At 45.6% G+C, this 21,529-nt stretch overlaps 1 protein-coding gene across 1 annotated transcript in view; it reads left to right on the top strand.

Annotated features, from left to right (window-relative positions):
- The first annotated feature begins 3,422 nt into the window (after positions 1–3,422).
- vrk2 (VRK serine/threonine kinase 2) overlaps positions 3,423–21,529 on the top strand; it is a 19,205-nt gene continuing 1,098 nt past the window's right edge. Inside the window, exons 1-12 of the mRNA XM_035401199.1 lie at positions 3,423–3,519; positions 4,235–4,378; positions 5,415–5,470; positions 5,945–6,014; positions 6,959–7,046; positions 8,710–8,818; positions 8,991–9,083; positions 9,439–9,571; positions 15,329–15,449; positions 16,863–16,921; positions 18,142–18,338; positions 20,428–20,649. Of these exons, the coding sequence (XP_035257090.1) occupies positions 4,252–4,378; positions 5,415–5,470; positions 5,945–6,014; positions 6,959–7,046; positions 8,710–8,818; positions 8,991–9,083; positions 9,439–9,571; positions 15,329–15,449; positions 16,863–16,921; positions 18,142–18,338; positions 20,428–20,649 (1,275 nt within the window). The 5' untranslated portion in view covers positions 3,423–3,519; positions 4,235–4,251. The remainder of the gene's footprint in view (positions 3,520–4,234; positions 4,379–5,414; positions 5,471–5,944; positions 6,015–6,958; positions 7,047–8,709; positions 8,819–8,990; positions 9,084–9,438; positions 9,572–15,328; positions 15,450–16,862; positions 16,922–18,141; positions 18,339–20,427; positions 20,650–21,529) is intronic.

Here is a 21,529-nt window from a genome sequence, read left to right as displayed (position 1 = left end):
ATCAATTAATTGGAATGTCAATACAGACCACAGATTCACTCTAAAGGTGTTTCTGTTCTAAGATTTCCAGTTAAGGACACTCAGTGAGAACATAAACCGCACGAAACACCTTCAAAGAAGCTGAAAACAATACTTTAGAAATGTGTTTGACAGGAAGCTCATGCGATCGCTGAATTTAAGATAAGGCGTCCAAATCTACACCTGAAGTAGAAAATAAATAAACAAGCACGGAACCGTGCAGACCCACGGCGCACCTGTACAAAGTGTCATGAGTATAACTTGGCTAACTATATAGCTAGCTAGCTATGGCATGTCCTCACCTCTGTAACGTTATTTGCTGTCCTCCGTGTGTCCATACATCTGTATTGGTGGTAGGCGCTAAGTAGGTTAACTAAAGTAGGCAAAACGCTAACATGTTAGGGTTAGCTAAAGTAACGTTAGTCGATAAAGCTGTGCTTAAAATCGTGCCGTTCCAAGTGGTGATTTTGGGAGATGCACCTTCGCATGCGTCCTACTAAACGAAGCACCACCTGCGCATGCGTCCCACAGGTCGTCCATGAGTGAGTGAGTGACCACAATTTGCCATGCATAGCCCACGGCGGCAGTTCCTGCACGCCGTGGGAAAAAACACTAATTGTCACTTTTTTTTCTCTTTTCTATTTCGGGCAGCGCGAACCTTTAATCAATGACCTGATGCAGAGTTTCTCATTTAGCTTACATTAACAGGTAAGGTAGAGGGCTGTCAGCACAATGACAGTGCTGTGACAGTGGTGTCTCTTACAGTGAAAACCCGGTAAGAAATGTGTAATTCAGACCCCCTCCGAGTAACTAGCATTGATTACAGGACTCTGTATGCCATCCTCTCTCCCACCCACACTGAACCGTGTGTGCATCTACTGTGTGCGTTTTCCCTAGTAATGATGTCAAAGTCAACACACTGCAGCTCTGCATTCTGCGCACTAAATATTCAAAGCGTGTGCACAACTCTGTTTTATATAACTGAGGCCCAGGCCTCTGACTGGAATCTCTTTTAATTTTCACAATCTTGAGGCATAATTGTGCTAAATTGATGCCGCATTATTCTGAAGTACACATTTCTGGCACCCCTTTGCTTGTTGCACTGTTTTCCCTCGCTAAACGAGGGCTTTTAAACTCTTTTAACTTCCGGTGAGTAAAAGTTAACAGGGGGCCAATGTCAGCAGCTGCACTGAAGCTTTCCCTGCAAAAAAAAAAAGAAGAATGATAATACCCCGAACTTGCAGTGGCAAACGTAACGATGTTCATCCGAATGTTATGATCGTTCAGAGGAGGAAAAAAAAAAAAAGGATAAAAATAGGAAAATTACAACATACCTGCCAGCCATTGGAACTGAGGCGCGATTGCAGGTGGACACAGCGCATTAACAGACTCATTATCTACATCAGACCATATGGACATGGGCCGAGGTGGGTCAGACCGATGGAGTCTTGAGGTGCTCTGCCTAATTATAACAATTACGCCATCTCCATCACGAGGGGCAGTTAGAGAAAATGGTGTCAGGGCCTCTGCAGATTGGTGTCAGCGCACCCGCTGCTTTGAGTGAGCCCGAGTGCTGTGGCCCGTGGCTCTCCCGATGCCCCTGAGGTGTTCGCATCACAATTGCTCCGGGTTAGCAAATAAAGGGGGGGTGGGGGTGGGGGGAGTTTTGGGGGGAAAAGTGTAAAATGAGAATGTGGTCTTCTTGGTGCAATGTGTGAGATTTTATTCATCTATTTATTTTTCAGAACTGGTGACAAAAGAGCATTGTGACCTTAAGAAAACACCATTAAAGATTACAGGCTGAACAAGGTATACATGGTATATTTCTATGAAACTTCTTAATTTCAGCTATCCATAACAGAAGCAGAGTAAGTGACGGAGTCTAATTTTGAAGTGCATTCAAGCCTTGCTTATTTCCTCTATAAATATTTTTTCATATAAATATCTTATCCACAATTTCACATAAGTTAGGGAATACAGTAGGCCTATGTCACTTTTGTGCTCTAAAGTACGTACCTCGACAAATTATGGTAGATTTTCACACGCATTGCTTGTGACTTCTTTTCATATTATAACGGCTTTTTGGATCTTTTTTTATATGGCGCGAGGCAGGATGTACCGTGGCCAGGTCCTTCAGTGCTTAAATTGGGCCCAGAGGATGCAGTCTGATCGATACTCTCCCCGCAGGTGAGTGAGTTCTCTGGGAAAGCGAGTGCTTTTGCACCGGCGCAGATAAAACGAAATAATTCCGCAATGAGGTGCGGTCGGACCGCCTCGGCCACACATTGGCGCGTTGCTCGCTAATGCTGCGTTTATGCGCTACACGAAATAAAAACACGTTATTGATGAAAACGCGATACCGTACCAAACAAATACAAAGCAGATACTGTACGTGCTGAGGGACGGCGGTGCGTCTCAGAGCAGAGATCACAGCCCTGCTTACGGCGCAAAGCAATCGGCCGGGGAGTTATTCCCAAAGCGCGTCTTTCATAGCTTAATGCCATTGGTCTCAGCCGTTTTCAAATACATTCCTTCAAATTCAGACTGTGTCTACCAGTCATAAAACAACTGAAACTAACAAACTCTGGATTAAATGCATGAATATGCTGCGTACAAGCAGCATGTTGACAACCCTTTATACCAACTGTGCAGGAACATAAACTAATGCAAAGAAAATCCTGAATTATGAATTGTATAAAATCCACTCTTCTACACAGACAAAGAACATTGTCATAACCTACAATTAAGTAATTCTGTCATGACTACATACATAGGCTAGGTAAATAGACTAATGGATGAATGAATAAATGCTACAAACCTGTGGAAAATTTGCAACAAGCCAGTTTGGTTTATAGAAAAAGCACCCTATGGTTTGCTACCTATCCTAAAAAAGCTTTTTGTTAATGGTGAAGGTCAACTGGAAACAAACAATTTGCTTGACATAAATCCAGATTGAATGAAAATCTTTATTGAATCCCTGGAACTAAATAATTTGTTAGTCATTTGCAGCAATGTATGCAACAAAATAAATACATCTATTCATCTAAAACATGTCCCCCAGAGATGTTGGTGAACATTTTCTTTACAAGTAGGCTGATGGAAGGAAAACTATCTGGTTATCTTAATAATAATAATACTAATAATAAATAAATAAATATTGCACTTTGATCCTCGGGGATACAAGTCCCTACTACCAACATCTCTAGGAAACATGTTTAGATGAAAAGACAAATTTTAATCATGATGTTACATGCATTGCTACAGATGACTAACACATTTGGACCTGTCAATACTTGCGACGCTACAGTGCAACGATGCATTTCTTTTTTTACGCAACGATGGATTTCTGGAAATCACGGCTCTTTCCTTTTGACGTGTAAAGCCCGCCTAGAGAAGGCGTTTATTGGTAGCCTGCTTCACCGGACATTGGCTATGTCATCTTGTGTCACACACTGAACAACACGATTGGTTTCTTTCGACGAGGTCCACTGCTGAACGCTGGTAAAGTAGCCTGCATTTAGTTTAAATCATGACATTTTTAATTACACTGCAGTTTATATGTACCCTACACCAGCTACAGCGAAACAGCATTAACTTTCTTTGAAACTTGCTAGCGAACCATTTAGCTACTGAGTGAATTTTTTAACCCAAGGCTTTAGCGTTTTGCCTACTTTAGCTTTAACTCTGGCTGTTTTTATATTGTCCGGGCTTTGTCAAAGCCTTGGTTATTCAGCCAATGTCAGGTCCATTTTCTACCACCCACAAACTGGATGTTCACAAAGGGCTAGTTTGTTAACTTTCCGACTGACGCTCCCCGTTTCAGTTTCTGTTCTATACGGCTTTACTCGGGACCAAAAAGTCATGTGACCCGGTGTATGCTAATAATAAGATGGCTATCTAAAGATTACTCTTAATTTGCAGTCTCGCCTGCTGTTTTGGGTATAATGTATTTTCAGATGAGCTCTCCCCCGGCTCTGGGAAAAGAGCAATTCAGACGTAGCCAGATTATGTTTAACTAGTGCTAACGGAGACCGGCCTCTCTCCATCTGTCACTGGACGGACGATGTGTATACACAGCGTTTCCTTTCGGTTTCTAATAGACAACAGCGACTGTTAATTGATTGCACGGTTAAATTATTTAAATATTAATAAAGTGGCCTATGCGTGTACATAAACGTACACAGGTGCACGTACTCATTTTTTTTTCATTTAGCAGGTGAGTTGAGTGCAAACATGCCACCAAGAAGAAAACCCCTACCTAACCCACTGCCTGAAGGCTACACTCTGACGGACACGGAGAAGAAACAGTGGAAGCTAGGCAAGATTATTGGCAGAGGAGGCTTTGGACTTATCTATTTAGGTAGGCTAGAGTGTGACGTGTGCTTCCCCCATACACTGAAATAAAATCTGAGTCTTTTTACTGTTTGCTTACATGTTTATACCAAGTGGAATTGGTGACTGTGAATATCATTTCAGATCTTAAAAATAAAGTAAAACCTGCTCCTCCTTTTCTTTACCGGTGCTCCAAATATCCAATGTACACCTAATGTAGTGCATTGTCAGTTCATTAGGCAACTAGGCAGAAACCTGGATTTTGACATTACCACAGTTACAGCTGTCATCACTAAATCTCTGCTATGTCCATCAGTATCTGTACTATGTCCATCAGTATCTGTAGTGCCCAGCCTGTTGCTACACATTGGTAGTGGTTGAGGTGAACCTGAACCCTTTGTTTTAAAGCACTTTTTAAGTTCTGAGACAAAAGACAGTGTGGAACTGCAATCCGTTGTCATGACATCACGTCATGATGTCTTGCGGTAGTACCCGTACCAGACATTGCATAGCTAAATTAATATCTACAATACCAAAGTTCTGCCTTGCCTGCAGAATTAGTAAACACTGAATCAACTTGAAATGAATGAATAGTTTGTAGCCATGTGGTGGTCAACTGTGAAGCTTTGATTTATCTCTCTCTCTCTCTCAGTCTCAGCTCTGTCCAGCATGAGCCTGCCTGTATTTTATATTCCATTATGCTGGTGTGGTCTAACAGTGAGAGACGACCATAATTAAGCAGAAGTTAGCGTGCCTCTCTGTCCGCCCGTCTCCCAACATATGTCCCCTCCGCATGGTGGCCTGGCTTTCCCCGTGTCCTCGCCGACACCCCTACACTCTGGGGGCACCCCACCCCCCGTTAAAGACGCGTGTGGCAGCGGGGCCGGGCGGAGGGTCAGGGGACGCGGGCGCGGTGGACGAAATTAGCCGCACAGCGAACGCACAGGGAGAACTGCAGATTTGGAAGTTAATGCGTTTCCAGCGGAGCATGGCGACGGGGGAGAGAGGGAGAGGTGGCAAATTATTTCATCGTTATCACACCGTATTTATTTTTCACCCTTCAGCTTCCCGGAGATTGGACGCACCTGTTCCCGGTGACTCTGATTTCGTGATTAAAGTCGTAAGTACCGTGTGATTGTGTTGTCGCCGGCGTCGGTCGGGGCGTTTCCAGCCACGCGCCTGCTGGTCTGCATTCTTGCCCGTCGCACGCCCCTGGCCTCCGCCCCGTTCAGTCGGACCCGCTGCTCACGCTTAACGAGGCGGAACTCCGTAATCAGGTTTCCCCACAGAATGTCTGAACCGATCCGGACTTGATTTGGAAGACATTTAAACACATTTAGAATGCATGTGTAAACACAGGTTACTTTTCCTTGTAAATTTCAAATCTACTTTTTTTATCGTCATTGCCCCGCATATGCAGTTCTGCATTCATGTTCATTTTCCAACACTTCATTTCCCAATACTCCAACACTGACTTTTTGTCCTTTCAGGAGAAAGGTCTACGGCCTAATCCGGTTTATTTAAATCAGTGAACAAGTTCTGCTTAGCATGGAGGGGCGCTACGTTTTATTCTTTTAATGGGTTTACTTTCCAGGAATATCACGAGAATGGTCCTTTGTTCTCCGAGCTGAAGTTTTACCAGAGGGCCGCGAAACCAGAGAGCAGTGAGTACGGTCGCCTCAGAGTAACAGCTGGTATAGGCAATTTCTCACTGTGCCTTGTTCAAAGTCATCCATTAAACTTTTTTTAACAAAACCCAAATCCCTGGAACTTAACGCCGCACATCTTAATTAACCGCACACTGTGCGGCTGATACAAAAGGAGAAGCGCGCGAGCGGGGACGGCGGGCGGACGGGCGGTTTGGCGGAACAGACGGCGGCCCGTGCCAGCCGGAGGAGAGAGCGTCTTGCTGATGAAGTGGCAGTAGATGTAAATTATCGCCGCTATTCAAATTAATAAACCAAAGCAAACACGCACCTCTGTGGCTGTTACTGCGCTCCCTGCCTGTTTTAACTCGCATTTCGAGAGAGTGACCAAATTGCAAATAATGATGCCGGATCTTCCAGGGGCTCTTGACCACCTGTCAGTCTGGTGCGGAGCCAGCTAGGCCCGCGCTCTCTCTCTCTCGCGCGCGCGCCAAACTCCCTGCCATGCTCAGAGAGACCGCCATGGATGGGGTGCGGTGCAGTGGGGTGGGCATGGGGAGCACTGGTGGGGATGTGGTGAGGGTTTGTATCGCGTGCGGCGCAGTTGCAGCGCCAACCTTTTCGTGTGACAATATTAAAGTTTTCCCATGCGGTTCTCATTGTGTACGCGTATGTTAAACACACTTAGCATCCATGCACTCAAAAGCATGTATGCATGAAACTATGGTATTATTTTAAAAGAGCACTGCATTTGGTTTCATGACTCAGATCTTTTGGCGTAATGTGGATATAATGTCACAGAGTAGGTAAGGATTAGTTTTTCTTTTTTCAAAGTAGCATCACTTTGTTTTTGATGCGAGAAGGCTATGGGAAAACTCTGATCTGTATGTATTTTATTCGGTTTCTTAATATGACACGTTTTCTTTGGGCCACTCCTGAAACCCTCTGGTGTTGCCTCACAGTTGAAAGGTGGAAGAAGTCGAGGGGGCTGAACTTCCTTGGGATACCATGCTACTTCGGCTTTGGATTGGCTGAGTTTCAGGGAACACGGTAATATGGGTTTCATTTCTTTAATGGCTAGCCAAAAAAAGTCACGGAGACATACAGAAAGAGTCTGTATACTTAAAAGGGTATAAAAGGGTATTTTTATACACTGTGTTTATGCACCATGTAGATGCACCCGCACAAAAATGATGCGCAAAAATGTTTTTATTGGAGCAGTCCTTTAGATACTGTAACAAACCAGTATGGTCAGTGCTAGGGAGACTGATGTTCCTCCTTTCCATTAATGCCATATGCTGTCACAGGCAATCTTATTTATTAATCTAACACACGCCACCTGAATAATTGAATGATATGCATTAAATATCATGTACAATACAGAATAAAATGCATATTAAATTTTAATTATCCTTCAATGATTATTCTGAGCTAAAAGTGTATGTAGTGAAATTTGATCACAATTAATTATAAAAACGATTTAAAACCTTCTACAGCGCCCACTGCTTCATCTGCGAGTGCCAGATTTATACAGAGATCTGAAAGTAAAACATACGCTTCCCTCATCATTTTTCAATAATACACTAAAGACAAACCCTGATAGATCCTGATTTTCTGATTATTGTAACCATATTAGGACGACACGTGGAGGCTGTTATTTGTTTTTAAAGTTTAACCTTTTTCTCAAATTGTCTCGGCAAGCTGACTGGTTTCGTTGGAATCTGAAGATAATAAAAGCATTCTAATATAATATATAATATGCAAACATAATACAATTTTTAGTGGCTCAGTGGCTAAATACCACTGTGAACAAGAACTCTGAGATCAAATGAAACCACGCTATTTTCATTTGGATAAATAGGCCAAAAAAAGCAAGCAGACGTCATAGTGCTGTTCCCACATACAGTACTGTATACAGAGCTGGGCTTTTTACGAGGAGAAATGAACTATAAGTTACTATTTATACCTAAGTTCAGAACAATCAAAATGAGTGGCTTGGTGATTTTCGTGTGGGCTCAGGTTCACTACCATTCAGATAACAGATGGAAGTAGGTAAATTAAATGCACGGGTGCAGTCACAGCAGGTATCGGAGAAGTCCGGACTTCGGCTGATTATTATTATTATTATTATTATTATTTTACAAAGGCAACTTACACAGCTAACTTTTCACAATCCATTTACACAGCTGGATACTGAAAGCAGTTCAGCTCAGATTTCTAACCACTATCCTAAACTGCTGCTCTAGTCAGATTGTTAAGATTGCAATTACACAAGAGTAAAGACACTTGAGAAGACAAAGGATTAGATTTAGAAACTGGGGACAAAAGCAACTGGAACATAAGTAGCGCGTATATGATATGTCATACTTATGATACATACTAGATAGCATAGATAGATACTATCTAGGGTTTGCAAGAACTAGGTGCTGGAAGCCAGTACACTTTGACTGGGGTCTATGAACCACACTAAAGCAACAGTAACACAAACATGATCACCTGGTGATATAAATAAGTGTGCATCATGTACCTACAGTAGAGCAGAATACCGAAAAAAGGAGCAGACTAAAGACAGAGCCTTGAGGTACACCGTGCAGACTTGATGACTAAAGGCTTCTCCTCCATTGATAACTACCTAGGTAGTACCGTTTTAATTTTATTTCCAATCAGCACCAGTGAAATATCAAGACGACGGGTGCTCTTTCCCCTACCTTAGGTACAGGTTCATGGTGATGGATCGGCTGGGCACTGACCTCCAGAAGTTCTGTGTAGAAAATGGGGGGAGGCTGAAGAGACTCAGTGTTCTGAGGATGGGATACCTGCTGGTGAGGCCACCACCCTCCTGCCCTGCCTAGCAAACAGCCATTTAAAGGGCAGCACAGAAATACAGTGCAATTTGTCACAGTGTTTATTACTTGATACATTATAAGTGATGAGAGACAGGAAAGGGCAGAGACACTGACTTGTTAAAATGATTGTAAAACGTTCCCCTCACAGTTGGATGTGCTGGAGTACATTCATGAAAACGAGTATGTCCATGCAGATATCAAGGCTGCCAATCTTCTACTGGGCCACAGAGATCCCAGCAAGGTGAGTAGAGAGAGCGTTTCCGGAATGTACCAGCCAGTAAGAACAGGGATACAACACGTTTACTCATTTTACACGTGAAGGGGACAGTAGGAGATAACCCTCCACTCTGATCAGTGCCAACTGCCTCCTGTAGTCCTGTGCGGGTGTAAAATAGTCACTGACAGTTGACTGGTGAGTGAACTGGAGAAGTGCATGAGCAGCAGGTCAAAATTTACAAAAGAAGAGGGTAAAATGGTCCAAATCAAAGGAAAAAACATTAAATTAAAACCATAGACGCTTTAAAGGTAAGATAACTGCAGTTTACGCTTGCCGTTCCATGGTAACAACCCCTGATGGTTTTTTCCTCACGATGCAGGTGTACCTGGCAGACTATGGCCTCTCATACAGGTACTGCCCTGACGGGGTTCACAAGGAGTACAAGGAGAACCCGAAGAAAGGGCACGATGGCACGATCGAGTACACGAGCACTGACGCTCACAATGGAGTAGGTAAGCTATACATCTGGATAAAAGGGTGGGGTCAGTTAGGCCTACATCCATATACACTGCAACCAAAACAACTGAAAGGTTTTTGAGGTTTATTTTTCCATTGGTACTTCCATTTGATTTTCCTCACCATGATATGCATATTATTGCCAAAAAAAGATATCCATTTTACACATTTTATGCACAAAAAAGTCCATTCCTTACTTTAGACCCACTTACACAGAGTTTCTATTTCTCTATGTAATCGTTCCTTTGTAGCTTAAAGGGATGGTCGACTTTCTGAGGGTTTTTATATTATTAAAGTTTAGTGTGTGTTTTCAATTGATACCGTATGTGATAAAATGCCACATCACCACTTTCAATAGGTTCTTCAGATTCAGGTCTTTTGCTAGATTAAATTCATATTATGGCTCATTGGCTAAAACTGCTGGGATCAGCAATTTTCAGTGATTAGGTTTTGATTCAGTCACAGTATGAGGTTGATCAAAAGAGATGAATACTTTATTTATTTTTGGTTGGAACATATTTTCCGATACACTGAATCAGGAATAGGAAAAGGTCATCTTGGTGAATGGAAAGAAATCCTTTCAGAAGTGCACCCTTCTAAGTGGCAGGCTGCTCGTTCTCAGATATGATGTGGTGCACGTCTTTGTATCGTGTAGTTTGCTGTCCTGGACCTTTATACCCATCTACCAAGCCCTCATTTTATATTCCCTGAAGAGATATTGAAAATGCATTTACTGACAAATGAAATGCATGGTCCTGTTTCATAGTATATCGATCTTTCAGGCCATGCATTCCCAGGCAGATTAATTTAACAATTCCCTAATTAGTTAAAGTCATAACCTGCATCTTGTACTCATTTACCATTAATTAAACCTTTGATGTTTTGTTAGACTGACACTTCAAACCGATAACACACTTCAGTGGGAGTAGGCAGTGCTATATATATGTATATATAAATTCCAGGATACACTAATAGCCATGTTGCTGTCAGTAAGTGTGGTCAATACAAAGGACAAAGTGCTTTGTCAGCGATAGAGAAAAAGTCAATTTTAATGTATTTGGAACAGGGGGAAAATTATGATTATTGTAGTTGTTTTAGCTGGTTTTTTATTGTATTTGTGCTAGTGTGTAGTTACTTAGTCAATTTGTATCCCCAGAATAAGTTTTTTTTTTTTTTTTTTTTAAATTTGAGGTGAAGCGAAATCAGGAGTGAATGTAATCTGTTCAAGGGTTCTCATTAAATCTTATGCCCTCTAGTGGAATACTGTCATTACTGCCGCCCACTGCTGAGGGAGACCATCCTTGTCAAAAATAGTATGCCAAAGCAGGCTTGAAGTATTGATAAAGTTTATATAATTATATTTTAAGGGTACTGAAGTATACTACTTTTGCACATGGGGTAAGCCACCCAAAACAAATTCAAGGGTTGAGTCGCAGCCAAAAACACAAATATCAGGCAAGGCGTTCTGTCTTCATGAAAAGCTTTTGGTGCCGAATATTCTAGAGATCCTTGTATGGTTCCTGCTCAGTGGAGATCCCATTTGCACTGTATTTTCTACAGTTTTTGATGTCCCAGCCTTTTGTGGACTACCCTTGCATTCCAGCTGCATTTGTGTCTACCATTTTTTTGCGTCTTCATGCACATGCTCCTCTTTCATTCTGATGCTCCGAGAAGCACAGGAGTACAAATGTAGATCACAGTGCCATTTCATTCTGGGTCACGCCACGATCGCACCAGCGTTCTTCCTTAAATCCTCTTCTTCCATTTCCTTTGTTCCCCACCCCACTGCCCGCTGTCCCGTTCCAAACCGACCCGCGCGGACGGACCGCGATAGTCCCGCGGTGGGAGGGGAACGGGTTCCTGGGGGATACCTGTTGAATTATCATCGGCCCGCAGAAGGTCACGGAGCCGAACGGCTTCTGTTCCCATCCATCCATGACAAAGGCCGCTTGCGTGGATGGTGTGTGGAGCCGCGAGTGGCTGCCGTGTGCGGGTTTAAACCGGGGGAGGGTGACCTTTCTGGAGCGTTCCCCAGTGAGACCCCTCCTTCACAGAGCCGCTGTGCGTTTCCCCACTGAGAGCGCGACCACTCGTAGTGCTAAAGCCACTTACACACGTGTCCCTACAGCGTTACACATGTCCCTACAGCGTTACACACATCCCTACAGCGTTACACACGTCCCTACAGCGCTACACACGTCCCTACAGCGTTACACACACGTCCCTACAGCGTTACACACGTCCCTACAGCGCTACACACACGTCCCTACAGCGTTACACACGTGTCCCTACAGCGTTACACACGTCCCTACAGCGTTACACACGTGTCCCTACAGCGTTACACACATGTCCCTACAGCGTTACACACGTCCCTACAGCGTTACACACACGTCCCTACAGCGTTACACACATGTCCCTACAGCATTACACGTGTCCTTGCAGCGTTACACACGTCCCTACAGCGTTATCACTTAGTTACTCTACAGTGACATAACAGAACTGTTCCCCAAGAATCCAAAGTCTAATGGCATCTGATAAAGTACTAACTAGCATTACAGTAATGCACAATAATATTGGGGTCCTATTGGTATTTGTAGTCCTGGCCTATTTTGGATCCTAACATCGGTCAAATTGTCTGGTGTACTGCATGTTACAATTTATCCCATATCCCACATGTAAAATCGGTCAGAAATTTTTGATGAAGCATATTTTTGCTATTATTTCCTAATTGTGATAGTTTTATTAATATCACCTCTGTTCTGTGCAAAATAAGGAGTATGCTGTGTACTGATTGTGCACACAGTAGTTGATTCCATGGTTGCAGAGCATTATCACTAGATAAAATTACTCAAATTTAATTTGACACGTCATTGAACAAAAAGAAGTGACGTTAGTGTTTTAAATGTGGATCATGTTTTAAATGATTTAAGCAAGCATCCTATGTACCAAGTAGGCCTAATACCCAGTGTTGCTAAATATCAATGTCAACAAAAAAATTATAACATATTTGGAAAGATTCTAAATGGCACACAAAATTGAGTCACTGATTTAAGCATTTAATTAATTCTGTTTAATGTACTGTATGAATTGCTGCGAGCTCTAAAACAGATTTTTTTTTGTCCAGTGTACTGCTTACTCCTGGCAGTTAGTGAGTTTTTAAATGAATTCTGGGATCAATGTCAGCTATAGATTGTAGTGGAGATTTCTTTCCTTGATGAATGCAGTCAATAGGTAATTTCTCAGGAGATGTGCAGCAGTTACAGTATTGAGTTGGTAAAACTCTCCAGGCAGGACCCTGGATGTGCTTTAATTTACCCTTATTGATGAACTCAGCTTTGAGTTTTTCATAAGGACACAGTTAATGCAATGCCATTCATTTTTTTTTCTAACATTGTAAGAATGATGGCAGTTTTTTTCACAACTTTTTGGTCTTACTTTTAATTCTGATGAAAATGGATGAAAATATCGTCAATAGGCCGACAACATGGGGGAAAGAAATGCAGTGGAAAGCAGATAAGCATTAACAGGGCACTGTACAGTTTGCTGGCCACACATGAAACTTACAGTAACTGCTAAAATGAAAATGTGTGTGTATATATATATAAATTTAAAAATCCACCAGATGTATGACAAACATAAGTGTTTTCTGTGCTCTTACAAGGTTAGCCAGGTAATGATATCTAACTGCAACAGAAAATTTACTAGTTAGCTAGCTAACCAATAAGCTGGACTTACAGGTGTAGCTAACATTTACAGTTAGTACAGTTCACAGACCGAATTAAGGAAATTCTACTACTAGAAGTTAGCTAATAATTAAATGACCTACTGCATCCGACAGCTCTGGGTATTGTATTGGTGTAATTTGGAAAGTGCAAATTTGTAAGGACTTGGAAGGTCCATCATTATTTCGATTTGTTCAGTTAGACAACCCTACAAGACCCAATCTCTTTGAAAACCTGGAACATGGTGAGTAGCCTAACGTCCAAATATGAAAATCTGAATATAGTACCGGTATGCTGGCTCTTACCAGTAGCCATTTACATTCTTCCTTCCATTGACAAACCTGTGTAGATGAAGGACAGCATACACGTCAATAGCAACTTGCCACTTGTGTTGTTTCAAGTGAGAGGTGGCTTCTGCGGTGAACCAAGTCTCCTTGGTTGCACTGCACTGGAAAAAGCGGGCGAATAAATCCTGAGCCTCTCAAAGAGGAGCTGGCAAACGGCTGAGCCGCGCAGGTGCGCTCCTGCGGAGGAGCGGCGCTGCGGATGACTGCTTGGAAAAGCACCAGCGCCGCTTTCACATTCACCAGACCAGTAGGAGTGCAGTTCTTTTGGAAGTCAGCGCCCACATGCCTGTGTTCGTCTTTTGAAAGTATAACCGGGCCATAATTGTTATTTACCAGCAATAAAAAATGATCCGGCTTGGGACACTCTCGCAAATGCAGTGCGGCCGATAGTCCACTTGAGAACCTTCGGGAAACCAAAACAGGCTGTGCTCCCTTTATCGCTTCTTAGGTCCTTTGGCCAACTTGCTTGTAGGTTTGATAACGTTCGTAGCGGGTCTATTCCTGTCTAGTCCTACGTACGTTTTTGTTGTTTGGAAGATGCCCCAGTGGTTCGAGGGCCAACCCCCCCCCTACACAGACGCACACAGCAGTGGGCCCTGGAGGGGTCTCAAAGTCTCCCCCCCCCCCCCCCCAAAGGGTTGAAACGGACACTCGGCGCACAGGCGTGCACGGAGCCGGCTGGCGGTGCAGAGGGAGATTTACTGCCCGAGGAGCAGCAGGAGAGCAGCGCGCGGTTCAAAGACTGTTATTGTTTGAATGTGGAAGCCAGATCCTGGGGGCAGATGTGCGCCTCTCTGCTCGGCGGGTTCACCGGAGCCGGGCGCTCGCCAGGGACCGCCGCGGTGAGAGCGGGGGCGTGAGGCCGTTTACAAACCGACGATCCGCGCTCGCTCGGCAGCTCCGGAGTCTCAACCGACCTGGAATCTTAACCCAGGAGAAGAGCTTCTGTTGTGGCGTAGGCCATCAATATTTCCAGACTAGTAAAATAAAAGTGTGCTTTGCACGGTGTTGAAAAATAGGTTTTAGCCTGGGCACGTAGTGGGAAATATGAACATAACCAGTAATAAATGTAATGGGAAGGATGAAGAGAGGGAAGCCTGCTTCTAGCCCCCGGGTTCCCCCGTCGGTTGCAGGAAGGTTAGAGAAATCTCGGCACGTTCGAGGAACGCGTGTTTACACTAGGTGGCAGTTGTGCTTTGCGCAGTGACTCCAGCAAAGGCCAGCGCGGACCCCATGGACTCCAGCAACATGTGTTAGCAATTTAGCCTCAGACATTTATTTCTTTGTTTTACTGCCTGGCTCTCTCGGAGAAAGTGTTGGGCCCGGGACGCGGGCTGTCTGGATCGTGTCAGAGGCCGCGAGGATCGAGTTCCCGTGACAAGCCAGACAGGGAGGGACGGGGCTCGGGGCTGGGGGGTGAAATGACCCTCTCATTCAACTCCAAGTCCCACCCCCGCCAAACCCCCCCACCTCTCCATTAGTCAGCGCGCCCGAGCGACTCACCAGCTGAGAAAACAAAACTCCCCCCCCTCTTTCATCATCGCGTTTCTCCCGTCTTTATTAGGCATAGTTCATCGACAGCAGGGCCCTCAATCAAAGCGGTTTTTCAGTCTCAAGGTGAAGGTATTAAATCCCTTATCCACCTTCATTCCCCCTCCTTCCTCCTCCTGTCTGCCTCCTGCAGCCCCCTCGCGGAGAGGTGACCTGGAGGTGCTTGGCTACTGTCTGCTACACTGGCTGTGCGGAAGACTGCCCTGGGACTCCGTGCTCAAGCGTCCGGTCATGGTCCAGGAGGCCAAGGCTAGGTAAGGACCGCAAGTCCTTAAGCAAGAACAGCTATCCCGACAGGCCCTGAACTCTGAACCCTGGTATCAGGGTCAAAGCGGGCTTGCAAGTGCAAAAATCCCAGAGCCATTTTTTTGAGGAGATTGGTATGCGCAGATAATGGTTGATTAATTGCAATAGGCATGTGCCAGTCTAAAACAGGGCTGCCCAACCCTGTTCCTGGAGATCTACAGTCCTGTATGTTTTCATTCCAACTAACAAAACACACCTCATTCAGCAGCTAGACATCGCATTGAGCTGCTAATGAGTGGAATCAGGTGTTCCAAATTAGGGTTGAAATGAAAACCTACATGATGGTAGATCTCCAGGACCAGGGTTGCCATGATCCAAAACCAAGTAAAATGTCATGTTTTTACATGGCAGCCAATACAGCTATCAGTATGCACATATATATATGTCTTTTTTACGGCATATGGTATACACAGAACTTTTTTGGAAGCAGATTTATAGCCGTCCTAATAGTACTTTTGAGCACAAACAGGACAGGCTTGACAGGGAGTCCGCCCGGGCGGGGAGAAATTGGCCCCGTCCCACAGTGGGAGTAAGTCAGACGGGGATTTTCTGGTTGCTTCTGAATTCCCGTCATCTGGCGAGTGCCCACGGGCTTCACGTTATCTTCAGTGGGAGATGCTCTCCTGTAGTTCTGTGGCCCGCAGTGTGGAAAATACTGTTCACGGGCGAGTGCGTAGGAGCGCGTGCACATACTCCATCTGCGGCGTTCCTTCTGGAAGTACGGACAGGCTAGGGCACTGCACTGCTGTCACAATCCATTCCTGGAGGGCTGCAGTGTCTGCTGGTTTTCACTGCGTTTCATTCAAATAGTTGATTGGCTAGAGCAGGGGTGTCTTATCTGAAAACGGCCGGCGTGGCTACAGGTTTTTGTTACAGCCCAGCACTGAGACACCAGGATTCTGCTTAAAGGCCCTGACTGAAGACTGTGATCAGTTAATTACTTGAATCCGGTGTTGTGATGCTGGGCTAAAACGAAAACCTGTACTGTCGCCGGGCCTTTTCTGATATGACTGGACATCCCTGGTCTACAGAATCCAGGCACCTTGTTCCCAAGGCATTAATTGAAAGAAAAGCAGAAAAACCTTGCAGACACTGTGGCCCTCCTGGAGTTCAGTTTGACACCTCAGGCATACAAGGCAGCTCAAGGTACATCCAGGCAATTCCAATTTGGGGGAAAGGTAAAATCATCGGTCTGTCTGTGTGTGTTTGGGTGTACATCTGTTAGTGTATCTTCCCTCGAACTTCCATAATAGGAAACTGCCTATACTGCTGTTTTACGTGTATGCATGCACTTATACATAAAATATAACTGAAGTGCATATGACTAATACACGCTGGCACTGTTCTCTGGTTTCCTACAGGCTGATGGCTAACCTGCCTGCTTCAGTGATGGAGCTGTCTCCCCCTGGTACCTGCACAGGTAAGAGCTCCCCCAGGTCTGCCTGGCAGGTGGGAGAGCAGGAGTGCGCTGAGACAGCACAGGGCCGCACAGTGGGACACTGTTTTAAACCAACAGGGACAACCTCCTTAGTCTTTGCCCAATCAGATCAGACCTTACGGAAAAATAACTGTTTTCAATTCTCATGTGCTATACAGATACAATTTACAATCCTAACGTGTCATATATATATATATATTTTTTATTACTAAGTCAGTAGCAAATGCCACCTCCCAGAATGGTTCCATGACGTATGATTGTTGGGCCTTTTTTTCCCAAACTTGAGAGGCTGCCTCCATCTGGACTTTTGAGATAAGACCAATGGCATGCATCAATAATGCGCAGATCATACATCTACACTGAAGCAAGGCAGCTATAGCACAGCCTCATTCAATCAGTCTGGAAGCACAAGCCCAACATACTGTATTTAATGTTTTTCCCTTAGAGTGTGTATATATATATATATACACACACACACACATAAATATTAACATTTAACTAAACCGTTTAAATAAAAAAATAACTGCATGCTGCTCTCTGTACTTCAGTGATGTGACATCACAACCCCCCCCCCCCCCCCCCCCCCCCCCCGCAGAATCCCTGTTCTAAAACAGTACGGCACAGCACGCTGAGTCTGAGTAATTATGAGCCGGGCGAAAGGGCCTGCCCCATGTCGACAGCTCTGTGCGCGTGACAACAGGCTAACGTGCTAACGTGGCTGTCATCAGAGAGGCGACCCTGAGGTGCCGGAGGTTTCTAACTCTTGGCTGTTCCCTGGGCTGCAGATCCACCATCCAGCCCGCACTCAATCACAAAAACGGGAGCAATTTTTACAGAAATAAGCCTTTTATAGGACTCTAAGGTTGGAATCCCTGAAAAGTGACCAGTTTTATACATTATCAAGAAAGAACTCAAGAGACAGAATAGGTTTCCAAGTAATTTCAGCGTCGTGTTGTATTCCCAAGTCCTTGGGAGTCTTACCAATCACACTGAATGTGGTGGATCTCAGTATATTTGCAGTATTAACACTCACCTAAAGTGTGTAGTGAGATCAGACAGAATGAGATGTAAGGGTATACGCATGTGACTGCAGTAGTAATAAAAATGTGGATGGGCATTAGCGCTGCCTTTGCAGAACTGGGGGGCGTGGGGGCAGGACAGGGGCATGCTCACAGGCCTCTGTAATGTGCCCCGTCCTGCAGGGGAGGTGGCCAGCTTCCTGCTCTACGTCAAGTCCCTGGGCTACAAAGAGAAGCCCGACTACCAGGAGCTCCGTGCCATCCTGGCCGAGGGGCGGCCCATATCGGGCCGGAAGGAGGGCCCGCTGGACCTCTCCAGGCCGGGAGAGGAAGAGGAAGAGGAGGAGGAGGAGCAGCACAGACCGCCGCCGCCCCAGAGCGTAAGCACAGCACCGCCCCACCTCAAACAACGTTGGGGGGAGCGGGGTGTTTGAGTGGGTGATGAGATAAGCCTGGTGTTATGGGCCTTCCCCTGACCTCAGCACAACCACACTCGAGAGCCCGATTTGGGGATTTGGGAACCAGGGGCCCCTTCATGCGCGCCTGGACCCTCTCTCACCCTCACTGCGGCCCAGCTGACTGGCCTTCAGTTCAACCCCAGTTACAAAGCTTCTAGCTTCTCTTACTGTACTGGATATGCATGCTCTAATGGCAACAGTATTTTTCAACTGGATTACTTTCACTTATTAAAACAATACAGGTAAGCGAGCATTTCAACATTATGCAAAGGTACTTCCGAATGGAGGTGGGGGGGGGGGGGGGGGGGGGAGAATCTCATTTATGCCAAGTGATTCCTGGACCCCCATCCACTAGCCGGGGCCTTCCGCGAGCCACAAAATCGCTTAGCGCGGAAATGAGAATCGCATTTTCTTCTCAATTAAAACAAAGCAGCGGATCTTGACCGCCAAATTCGGTGTCGGCGTCCTCTGACCTTATGGCGGGGGCTCGTGGAGAGGACTGGAGTGGGCGGCCCCGTTCATCCGAATCACTTAACGATGATCGCCATCGCAGTTAACACCGCTGATCTGTGCTAATGCCTCAGCAGGCCAATTTGTGCGTTTCGCACATTATACAGAGGCCAGAAGATTAGCAGTCACAATGATTATATATTTAGCGTGCCTCAGAGTAGAGTGGAGCTGCTCGACAGTTTGATCCATTTTTAAATAAAACGCTTCTGTTACGAGGCTCTAGGACTGTAAGGAGACACTGACAGCATTAGGGCCAGTTAACTGGATTTGCATGTCTTCCCATCGCATAATTGTACCCGCGCGCACGCGAGACTCGATGTATCCATTACCCGTCTAACGAAAGTCCACGCAAGTTTCAGACTTCAGAATTGCATTACAGGTACCCACTCGGTTTGCGTGGGATTTTTTTTGGGAGGAACTCTGAACAGATTTGCATATAAATTAAGGGTTTGGCAGATTATTTGACCAAGATTGTCTGATGATGGAAACTTCCAGTCTCTTCAGTCTCAGCTCACTCGTTTAAACTCTACGTAGACTGCACAACATCCACCGCCATTCAAAACTTAGATGTGCTTCTGTTTGTTATTAATGCCCATATTAGGGAAGGGAGTAAAATCACGCTTATGTAAACTGATCTTAAACTGTACACATGTACACATAAAGAGTCCTGCTGGGTGGCTCATATAGTTAAGCCAATGTCTTGCAGATGGGTCTGCCATCAAATCCTAATGTAGCCCTTTTTCAGACAGAAAAGATCAGTGTCAACACCCAAGGCATTAATGTTCCATTGTCCTCTTCTTTGTAGTCACATTTTTCAGGGGTCATATTACACATCTTTGGGTCAAACTGTCAGTCTTATGGGGAATAGCGGGTGAATTTATATTAAAAATGTAAAAAAAAAATGTAAAAAAATAAATTAAAAAAAAAAAAGGTGGGGGGATAAAAAAAAACCAAAAAACCTTAAAACAACACCATCAATGTCACCCTCAGGACTGAAGCTCGGGAGCAGGTCCAGCGGGGGTGAGGCGCGCTGGTGTTTACGGAGCGTAAACTCTGCGAGGTTTGCTTTCCCCGCACCTGACCCCAGAAGCCATGTGCGGCCAAATTTAGTTTGGAGGGCTGCCTCCTCAAGAGCGCCGACGGCCTCATCAATCACAGGCCTCTGCTCCCAGGGTTCAGGCCGGGGGAAGATCGGCGAGCCGCTCCTCTGCACTGCTGACCCCACAGTGCGTGGGGCCCCCGTTTCGACAGGAGGGGCGGCCCGTCCCCGTCACCGCAACACCCTGCCCCCCTCCCCCTCCAAAAAAATAAACTCTGAATGGTTTCAGGATTGTACCTGGTCCCCAGTCAAACCCGCGGGCCCCGACCCCCCTCCCATCTGCTACAGGCGCCCGCGTTCTGTTGGCTCGTGTTTTTAAGAGAGACGGATTAAAGCGCTGACGCTAGATACAAGCATGTCCAGAGAGAGGGACGTCCCACAATGCCGTGCTTTCCCTCGCAGAAACCCGCCAGAGCGAAGCCGGCGGCGAGGGAAGCGCCCCGGCCGCGGGCCCCGCCCCGGGCGGACGCAGAGACGGCCGGCGGGGAGGAGGTGCGGGAGGGAGCGCCGGCTCGCCAGAGGAGACCCAGAGCAGCGCCCAGAGCAGTGCCCAGAGCAGTGCCCAGAGCAGCGCCCAGAGCAGCGCCCAGAGCAGCGCCCAGGCAGAGCCGCGTGGAGGAGGAGGTAAACGCGCCGCGCGCACCAGAGGGTTTAATGCTCCCGCTCTCACATGTACCTGTGTGTGATATCCATGTGACACACGGGATATACGTGTGTGATATCCATGTGACACAGGGGATATACGTGTGTGATATCCATGTGACACAGGGGATATACGTGTGTGATATCCATGTGACACAGGGGATATACGTGTGTGATATCCATGTGACGCAGGGGATATACGTGTGTGATATCCATGTGACACAGGGGATATACGTGTGTGATATCCATGTGACGCAGGGGATATACGTGTGTGATATCCATGTGACACAGGGGATATACGTGTGTGATATCCATGTGACGCAGGGGATATACGTGTGTGATATCCATGTGACACAGGGGATATACGTGTGTGATATCCATGTGACACAGGGGATATACGTGTGTGATATCCATGTGACACAGGGGATATACGTGTGTGATATCCATGTGACACAGGGGATATACGTGTGTGATATCCATGTGACACAGGGGATATACGTGTGTGATATCCATGTGACACAGGGGATATACGTGTGTGATATCCATGTGACACAGGGGATATACGTGTGTGATATCCATGTGACACACGGGATATACGTGTGTGATATCCATGTGACACAGGGGATATACGTGTGTGATATCCATGTGACACACGGGATATACGTGTGTGATATCCATGTGACACAGAGGATATACGTGTGTGATATCCATGTGACACAGGGGATATACGTGTGTGATATCCATGTGACACAGGGGATATACGTGTGTGATATCCATGTGACACAGGGGATATACGTGTGTGATATCCATGTGACACAGGGGATATACGTGTGTGATATCCATGTGACACAGGGGATATACG

This window comes from Anguilla anguilla, chromosome 18, assembly GCF_013347855.1.
Source record: "Anguilla anguilla isolate fAngAng1 chromosome 18, fAngAng1.pri, whole genome shotgun sequence".
NCBI lineage: Eukaryota > Metazoa > Chordata > Actinopteri > Anguilliformes > Anguillidae > Anguilla > Anguilla anguilla.
This window is presented reverse-complemented; position numbering and strand designations above follow the sequence as displayed.